The sequence below is a fragment of the Monodelphis domestica genome, chromosome 1 (genome assembly GCF_027887165.1).
Source record: "Monodelphis domestica isolate mMonDom1 chromosome 1, mMonDom1.pri, whole genome shotgun sequence".
Lineage (NCBI taxonomy): Eukaryota > Metazoa > Chordata > Mammalia > Didelphimorphia > Didelphidae > Monodelphis > Monodelphis domestica.
The window spans coordinates 581,847,685-581,857,399 of NC_077227.1; the positions used below are offsets into that span (position 1 = coordinate 581,847,685).

Genomic DNA, 9,715 nt, shown 5'->3' on the forward strand with positions numbered 1-9,715 from the left:
GGAAGGATTTGCCCATCTTCACCATCAGCAACACAAACAGGTAACTAGCTACCACATATAGGCAGGTGTACCCTCTGCAGACCACCCAGCCCTGCTTATAGTCCAGTTCCAATAGCTGTCATCCACGGAAGCAATTTTTTTTAACCCTTACTTTCCATCTTAGAAGCAATTCTGTGAATTGGTTCCAAGGCAGAAGAGTAGTAAGGGCTAAGGCTAGGCAATGGGGGTTAAGTGACTTGCCCAAGGTCACACAGCTAGAGGGAAGCAATTCTTGTGGATACAGGATCTGATAAGTGCTTCTGCAGGGGCTACTATCCCTGTCACTTCAGTGAAAAATTATTTCTATCAAAGTCCTTGGCACTGCCAAATTGTCCATTCTCAGAAACTGATATGGGGTTATCATCAGAAATGACATTAATGAAGATGCATTAATGTCTATTTTGCCCTAGGACCCTAAGATCTGCTTTGCAACTGAACCTCCTGTGTGTGTTGTCTCTGAGACTGTTTTCTTTTTTCGAGTGGTAGCCTAAGGGCTTTGCAGTGCTTTGTACAAAATGAGCACTTCATGCTTTTTCATTCATTAATTCATTGCCACCTAATGTGCCAACCTTTTCCCACTGTATTGCCCTTCGGGATATCGTTTATACTATTTCTAAGGCAAAACCCATTACCCTTAATATGCTACAACCCATTTCTGGGACTCTGACCCATATGATACAGCACTTGGGCAATGATAGGGATGAGCACGAAGTGCTTTGCAAAGAGGAAGCCCTAAAGCAAGGAGAAGCAGACACAGGGGTCTTTGAAAATGCTATCATTTATTTCCGGAAGAGAGCAGCAAAAGGTGAAGGCTTCGCCCCTGGAGCCTTAATCCCTAACAACTTCGAGTCTTTAGAATCAGGGCGTGAGGGTGGTGGCTTGGGCGGTGGCTCCCTGGGCTCTGGGCCTGGACCTATTGCAAGTATGGCCTCGTTGATACTCTGGGCAATGTAGTCAATGTTATGACTGTTGATGCAGGTGAAGTTGATCTGTCCACTCTTGGGGATATAGACGTGCTTCTTCTTAACCAGGTAGTTCACCTGATCCACTAATGAATAAAGAGAGCTCTAGAGCCTGATTCTTCTAAGCTCCACACCACCCTAGAGCACATCCCAATGGGGGAAGGACAGAAGAGAAGACCTGCTTTCTGGAAACACTTTCCCAGGGTTCTCAGAAGTTTTTTAGGTCAGTGTTACTTAGGCATGAATAAAATGCTAAAGAGAGAGGGTGGTTCAGGGGATTGAGAGACAGGCCTAGGGATGGGAGGTCCTGAGTTCAAATCTGACCTCAGACATTTCCTAGCTGTGTGACTCTGAGCTAGTCACTTAACCCCATTTGCCTAGTCCTCACCTCTCTTCTGCCTTGGTACAGGTATACAGTATTGCTTTTAAAAGAGAAGGTAAGGGTTTTTAAAAAAGAAAGATCTAGCTTGCAACCCTCCCAGGTCCTGAGACCACCCCAGTGTGATTGGAACCAGATTCAAATATAATTGGGAAATATTTAACAAAATGAATAAAAATATAATAAAACATAACGTTCATATGTAATTTTCTAAATCAACATGTAGGCTGCAGGCATCCCTGTGGAGATTTCTGTTTGAGTTTGGCACCACTGATCCAGAACATGGGAATATGTGGAACATCAGAAGGATGTGATTCAAAGAAAGAACAATATTTTCCCCTAAAAGCATTTAGAAGAAAATCAATAAAGCATTTTATTGAAGAGCAATGTTGTTGTTGTTTTTAAACCCTTACCTACTGTCTTAGGATCAATACTATATGTTCCAAGGCAGAAGAGCAGTAAGGGCTAGGCAATGGGGGTTAAGTGACTTGCCCAGGGTCACACAGCTACGAAGTATCCAAGGCCAGATTTGATCCCAGGACTTCCTATGTCTAGGCCTGGTTCTTTATCTACTGAGCACTGCCCCAAGAACAACATTTCTTGTGCTTTGTTCCCAAAGGTCAAAGACTAGTGGAAATGTTCTCCCACAATTATTGTTAATTTACCCAACCCAAGGTGTATGCATTTCTAAAATCTGGGATAGGATTATAGACTGGGTATCCCCTAATTTGGGTTTTCCATTCAAGAAGAACAAGGGCTAAAGAAGAGGGGACATCATTGGAGCTGGGGGTGGGAATAGGGGTAGGCGAGAGGAAAAGGACTTCCTTGTTCTATTTACCACTTATGCCAAGGAAACTGTGTATCCCATCTTGCTGTGTGATATGTTCCCAGGACCCTGGGGTGCCTAGGAGTCGAAGCTTCTCCTTCACTTTCTCCCTAGTTAACATGATATTCTCTACCATTCCTCTTAGACTTTTCTTCCTGTAGAGCCCAAGGAACAGAAGAGAGGTAAGTAAGAATACTCACCTGGATTTTATTTACACCTCATCAAAGATTAGGGGTATCTGAGGACTTGCTGGAGAGGATAACTAGTCTTCCTTCCTCCAGGCCATCCCCTCTCTAATCTGTTCTTCACAGCTCTGCCTGAGTAAATTTCCCAAGGCACTCTATAGAGAAGAGAGTTCTATGTTGTATCTCTCTTTGGATTCCAGTGCCCAGAACATTGCCCTGCACACAGCAGACGTGTAATAAATGTAGACAGAAGGAATGCAGAAGATATCATGCAACCAGTCAGTCCAGGAGAATGTCAGTTCCTTGATGGCCAACAGCTTGCTTTTGAGTCTCTGCCTTTGGAGTCCAGCACCTCTGGAGAGCCAAGAGCTTAAAGTGTAATGAATTTAAATGAATGCAGGTTCTGCTTAGGCTGATATTCTATTCTCAGTGGTTATGAGACCTTCCGGCTTCATCAAGGGTTATTAAGGAATCAGAGGGGTATTGAAACCCAAAGCCCTGAACTTCCCAACAAATTCAACATATGCTCTTCTTATGTCACTGAGTCCCATTTAAGTCCCTTAATCTAACATTCAGTAGTTGGACTCATTTCTCTGAACTTTCTTTTCCTTAACTGTAAAGTAAGGATAATTGTATTATACTCCCCACCTATCTCAAAGGGTTATAAGGAAAGATGAGATGATGGGTAATAAATGCTAGCTGAGTTGACCTAAATTGAATTAAAATGAAGTGTGTTCAAGTCTGGAAAGCTCTAAATTTCTGGCTACTCTGCCCCCTTTCCCTTTCTTTCCTCTGCCTTTATATATATATATATATATATATATATATATATATATATATATATATACTAAGTATCAGTTGTAAGGCAGAAGAGTGGTAATGGGCTAGGCAATGGGAGTTAAGTGACTTGCCCAGGGTCACACTGCTAGGAAGTGTCTGAGGTCAGATTTGAACCCACAACCTCCCTTCTCTAGGTCTGGTGCTATCCACTTAGCCAACTAGCTGCCCTTCCCCTCTGCTTCTTACCACTCTACTCTCAAAGCAGGGTTACTGAGAACTGTGGTGATCACTCTTGACCCCAAGGCAGGAGGGCTGCCCCACAAATACCGGGCATAGATGGTCAGCTGAGAGCGAATACACAGTAAGGCCTTGTTGTTCATTGCCACAACAACCAGGTTGCTTGTGCGTTCATCTGCAGCGATCACAAAGATGGTATTGTAACCCCAGAAAGCAATCAGGCCAGAGTGTTGCCCAACCCTAAAATCCTCAGCCTCCTCTAGGTCTGGGACCCCTAACCCAGGGAGGGAAAAATCTATCTCCAGCACCGTGAACCAGTCCCAAAGAGAGTGCCACCCCCTTGGCCCTAACCCAGATGAGTGAAGGAGGCCAGAGCCCCATCAAGCATCCAGGGGCTCTATTACTGCTGCTGCCTCTTCTGGACCCCATGGTTTTCCCAGGAGGAAGATGGACTGCTAGCACTCTTCTGGTTGCTATGGGTGTGGTACCAAAGACAGCACTAAGCCCTCTCTTTCCCCACGGACCCATGCCCAGATTATACCATAGAGGCCAAAAGAATTGGAAAGGGACTGGCTGCAGAAGAACTCAAAGCCATGAGACACAAAATAGTGTAAGATCTTGCTGTCCCGGTCTGGGTCACCGCTGAGAAAGCCCTGATGTGGCACATCAAAGAACAGGAATATCTGCTTCTTCTGTAAGAGATGTGGGAGCAAAAGGGTAGAGAAGAGGTTAATAAGAGGAGATGGCAATTCAAAGAGCAAAGCAGACAGGTCAAACTTACCTTTATTGTTTTAGACAACTTCATCCATTTTTTTCGGGGCAAAACGAAGCTCCCAGGGTTGTATATCACAAGGATGCTTTTGTCATAGGCTTGCTGTTGGCAAAGATCATCTCAACCATCTCCCACCCTGCCCTAAGGGAAACTCTTCCCGGCTAGGAGAAGAGCATGATGCTAGGAGGGGGGGGGGGGGGGGGAGAGGTACGAGGTGATGGAAGTGGGAAGAGGGATCTGACAAAGAAAGCAAGCAAGGAAGGGATTGGATTTTCCTACCTCCGCTACTTCAATAAGCTTGCCTACGTCTGAAACCAGCCGATAAGGATCCCAGATGGTATACTCACGAATAATAAAGCCTTGTTCCTGGAAAATGAGTCCATGTTGATCTGGGGGAACACATAGACCCGCACCCCACACATGAACCAACACATAGGACAATGGGGTGGGAGAGTGAGGCAGAAAGCTTTCAGTCTTATAATATGGGTCATTCAGTCGCTGAGGATGGTCCTCTAAAACTAGACAGCTGGGGAGCTTGGAGTGGGCCAGGAACAAAAGGAGGGGAAGAAAGCCTTAGCTTATTCTCCATTATCATTGGTGGAAAGTAAGGAGTGGGGGAAGAAAAAAGGCAGGGTCTGGTCCTCCCAAGGGGATTGTAATAGAGGATCCTCTGGGGAAAGTTAAAGCCTCCAGACTGAATGAATGGAAGAAGCCTATGTGTATCAAGAATGGGAGAGAGTTCCCTCCTCCTTATGGGTCACTTACCCTTTTGTGCTGATTGTATATAAACCGATCGGGAACCTGGATACCAATCCTTGAGGAACTTTGCCCCAAGCTGAATGGCACCATTCCCACCAATAGTCTGCACACCCCCTACCTACCAGTAAGGAAAATAAACATTAACAATGATATCTTTAGCTTTATCAAATGCTTTCATGTTCAACAAATGTCTATTAAACAACCTACTATGTGCAAGGCTTTGTGCTTGGCTCTGGGATACAAAGATGGAAAACAAATTGTTCCTATCCTCAGTGAGCTTATAGTCACACAAATAAGGATGCTAATACAAGGTAGATATATGATATATGCATTGTCAGCATTATCTCTAGTGCCTATCTTCCATTCCCCCTACAAGAATCTCTACCATTTCTGTTAATTCTCCTATATCTGCTGATAAAACCATCATTCTTCCAGTTTCCCAATTTCTCTTAGACTCAGTTTCCTTTTATTTTTCTTTCTCTGTCACCTCATGTATCCAATAATTTGATAATTCCTCTTTCTTTTATTTTTGAAATCTTTTTCATCCAGTCCCTCTCTGGGATCCTCTATTTTAACCATCCTAACTCAAGTTTTCCTCTCTTCTGACCTAGATTATCATAGTAGTTTCCCAATTGGTCTTTTGGCTTCCAATCTATCTTAGCAGCAGTAGTTGGGTACGAAGTGATTGAGAGTCAGGCCTAAAGACGGGAGGTCCTAGGTTCAAATCTGACCTTAGATACTTCTTAGCTGTGTGACCCTGGCCAAGTCACTTAACCTCCATTGCCTAACCCTTTCTGCTATTTTGCCTTGGAACCAATACACAGTATCTTTTCTAAGATGGAAGGTAAGGGTTGTACAAAAAACAAACAAACAAAAAAAACTATCTTGTCTCCAGTCCCCCCGCCCCCAAATACCTGGTCATCTTTCTTCCTAATGTACCTCTATGATGTCACTTCTCTTTCAAAAATCTTAATTGGATCATCATTGTCTAAAGTTAAAATTCCTGATTCTGACATTCAAACTTCTTCACAATATAGCTCCAACCTACCTTTCTTTTAATCTAATCCCATAATTCCTCTTCACACATTCTACATTTCTACCAAACTAAGCTATAGCACTATACAACCCTCCAGTTCTATCTTGCCCTCTCTCATCTCCATTCCTTTGCTCTTAACATCCCCTCCTTGGAATAGATTCCTCCCTAGGTCAATCTACTGAAGTCTTTCCCTTCCTTCAATGTCCAATTCAAATAGCATCTGCTTATTGAACCTATCTATGAACCCTACTTCTCTTTCCTTTACTCTCAGGGGAAAATAATCTCTCCCTCTTCAAATGTTTCATAATATTATTCCTTGAACTCCTTTGCCTAAAGCATAGTCTACCTTCTATTATATTTATTTGTATCCCCAATATATCAACTATCACCCTATAGTTAGACTATATGACTGGGGAGGGCAAACACAATGCCATGGGGGAGGGCATCCCCAGTACCTAGCAAAAGGCCTTACATAGAACAAGTACTCAATAAGTGTTTGTTTATTGAATTTTAATTTTAAGCTGGAGAAAAGAGGATGAAATATTCAGAGATGTTAGCTGAGAAGTCAGAATGGGTTTCATGGAGAAAAGGAAGGAAGATAAGGAGAAAGAGGAAAAAGAAGAGGAAGAAGAGGAAAAGGAGAAAGAGAGAATGAGGAGGAGAGGACTGAAGAGAGGGAAAAAGAGGAAGAAGAGAATGAATAAGAGGAGAAAGAGAAATGAAGAGAGAAAGGAAAAAGAAGAGGCAAAAAAGAAGAGTTGGAAAAGAAAGATAATGAGAAGAGAGAGAAAGAAGAAGAAAGACCTCCTGAACTAAGCTGGACCTTGAAGAAAGAAGGATTGCAGTAGGAAAGAGAGGTGGAAGGAAGACAAACGGGGAGTTCAATTTCAGACATGAGAAATATCCTGGGCATTTGGCTGGAACATAGAGGATATAAAGGAGAACAACATGGAATAAAGGTTGGAAAAATAAGGGCAAACCAAATTATGGAAGTCTTTGAATGTCAAATTAAGCTTTGTATTGTATCAATAGGTACTCTAAAGGTTTTTGAGCAGAGTAGATTCAAAAAATCTGAAGAGCCTTTTTCATTGTTGCCTCATTGAGAGTCAATGGCTTAAAATGGTAAGGGCCCTAGATTAGAAGCCAGGAGTCCCAAATTCTAATCTGAACCCACACTATTAACTAGGTCTAAAATCTTGGGCAAATTACTTAAAATTCAGTTCCCTCATCCTTCTGCATTGTGGTAACAACAACCAGGCATAGATTACTCTGCTTTATAAATGGCTTAAATGGTTCCTTTGGCTTAATTTTTTCCTTTTGTTAAGAATAGGTAGTGAGACTGTCAAGCTCACTTTCTGCTGCCATTCTCTTGTTAGAAGTCTAACAGCCTCCCCAACACAGAATTTCTCACTAGGTATCCTTTCCAGGGAGCAGCTAATAGTACAATAGACAGAGCACTGGGCTTCGAATCGAGAAGACTCATCTTCATGAGGGCAAATCCAGCCTCAGACTCTTACTAGCTCTGTGACCCTGTGCAAGTCACTTAATTCTGCCTCAGCTTCTTCATCTGTAAAATGGGTGAGAGAATGAAATGGCAAACCATGAAAGTATCTTTGCCAAGAAAACCACAAATGAGGTCACAAAGAGTTGGATGTAACTGAAAATGACCGAAACACAACACCCATTCCAGATTATCAAACCATAAAGAATTGGAAGTGGCCTGAGAATCACAGTGGAGTATAGTACAACCCCATTTTACAGATGAGGAAATTGAGGTTTCCTCTCAATGAGGGAAAAGTTGGGAAATCACTTTAAGCCCTTTAAAATGACCTTGCTCAAAAGCCTTCAGGGAAGTCCCTTATTTTGTTTGAGCCTATTTGAGGCAAAGCAAAGGAGAGAAAGAAGCCTTCTCACTCTATTGTCCACAATGGCCGGGCTATGCCTGCCAACAAGTAGCTCTGTGGTCACGCGGACGAATGCATCCAAGCCTTGCTCAGGCTGACATTCATAGCTGAAGGAAGGATCATTGGCAAGCTTCATCAGGGTCTTGGGCACCACAGGTGAAAGCCAGGGAACCCCATCTCCTGTCATGCAAACTGTGAAGGAGATCAGAAAAGGAGTTCTGGAGCCACCTGGCTCCCAGAAGTTTTCATGACTTTGCATAGAGTTTGCTCAATTATCCAAGGCTTCCTTTGAGAGTCACCTAGGATCGGAGGCCTTGACTACTATTGCTTTTTTTTGTCTTTGTAAAATAATGTGCTATTAATTAGTATACATAATTTCTTTTCCTAAAGGTCACAGATGAACTCGGAATTCATTTAAAGATTGAGAGCTGACATATATACATGCAGACTAAGAGTAGCCTGTATCAGATCCCACTTTTTTCAATCACTAACACCCATAGGGATAAGATCCAGCTGTACATCATCTTTGGAACCATTCTTGGTTCAAGGGACCAAGAAATTGGGTAAATGGAGGGAGGGGAAGCTACACTGAGCACATAGGTCTAGAAGTTTCAGGATGGCCAAAGAGGCCATGTATCATATTATGTTTCCATAAATGATATGGAAGACAGAGGAGTAGTAGAAGGGAATGATGGAAGACCTGGAAAATTCAGCACTATCCCTGACCACTCACCGCTGGGCAACTCTGTTACTAAGGAGAGAAACCAGGAAGACAAAGGCTTGAACTATCTCTTCCCCACTATTCCCCTTTTTCCTTACAAAACTAAGTCACTGCCTGGAATCAGTTAAGATATATTAAACACTGATGCTCATGCAACATCTACCTCCATAGGCCAGGTACACCTTGTTGGGATTCTGGTCTTGTTTGAATTCATCTAGTAATTTGCTCCCTATCTTCGGGGCAAGTGGCACATCCAAGAATACAGAAAGGGTGGGCATAGTTGAGATGAAAATCAACGAAGTTCAATATGGAGAATGCCTTTCCTTGCCGTGTTCTTCTCAGCTACCTCCCATCACCATTTCTTTCCTTCTTTCTCCTAGTTCCTGTTTAATTGCCTTTCTTTAATCCTGGGTCAGTCTAGCTAGTCTTCTCACAGCAGCTCACAGTCTTCTCAAGTAGAATTAGAGGCAGCATTGAGAAGCCAGTTACCAAAGCAACATAATACCTGGAGGCCAGGCAACACCACAATAATAGTCAACAAATGCAACTTAAACATTCCAGGTTAAGGTGATAGAGAAGGTACACAGACCCACCTGATCTCTACCAAGTTAACCTCCCAAAAACTATGATATAACACCTCAAAATTAATTTTGGAGCAGCATAACCTACAAAAAGATGGGGTAAAATAATTTTTCAGCCCAAAAGAACTTAGGAGACCAACACAAAAGATCTATTGCACATGAGTAGAAGTGGAACACAAAGAAGCAGGCCAAGGCCAAACCCACCAAGGCTTTGGGGCACCTGAATCAATAGCAAAAGCTTCTGGAACTCTCAGTCACAAATGGTAAGTGGGGTTTGGACATCTGCTCAGGAGATTATAGGGGCCCTTTGCTGGCTCTGGGTGCAAGGCTTAAAAAAAAAAACACCTTTACCTTCTGTCTTAGATTCAATACTGTGTATCAATTCCAAGGCAGAAAAATAATAATGGCAATGGAAGTTAAGTGACTTGCTGAGGGTCACACAGCTGGGAAGTATCTAAGATGAGATTTGAGCCCAGGACCTTCCATCTCTAGATGAGGCTTTCTATCCTCTGAGTCACCTAACTGCCTCCAGGG

At 42.8% G+C, this 9,715-nt stretch overlaps 1 protein-coding gene across 1 annotated transcript; it reads right to left on the bottom strand.

The window, feature by feature from the left end:
- Positions 1–799: 799 nt before the first annotated feature.
- Positions 800–9,097, bottom strand: GOT1L1 (glutamic-oxaloacetic transaminase 1 like 1). Its single transcript, XM_007476345.3, has 9 exons — positions 8,764–9,097; positions 7,890–8,071; positions 4,946–5,057; positions 4,460–4,569; positions 4,190–4,282; positions 3,950–4,100; positions 3,418–3,583; positions 2,219–2,361; positions 800–1,087 (listed from the first exon to the last, which is right to left on the bottom strand). Exons 1-9 carry the CDS (start codon positions 8,876–8,878, stop codon positions 819–821), a joined length of 1,341 nt encoding a protein of 446 aa, XP_007476407.2. The 5' UTR covers positions 8,879–9,097; the 3' UTR covers positions 800–818.
- Between the last annotated feature and the right edge of the window lie 618 nt (positions 9,098–9,715).

Bases quoted from the DNA above. Each gene is read 5' to 3' on its own strand.
- GOT1L1 (XM_007476345.3), bottom strand. From the start codon at position 8,878: ATGCCCACCCTTTCTGTATTCTTGGATGTGCCACTTGCCCCGAAGATA. The intron at 4,283-4,459 runs GTAGGAAAATCC...CTTTGCCAACAG, and splicing joins AGCTTATTGAAGTAGCGGAG to CAAGCCTATGACAAAAGCAT. The intron at 1,088-2,218 runs GTAAATAGAACA...TTTATTCATTAG, and splicing joins CAGTTTCCTTGGCATAAGTG to TGGATCAGGTGAACTACCTG.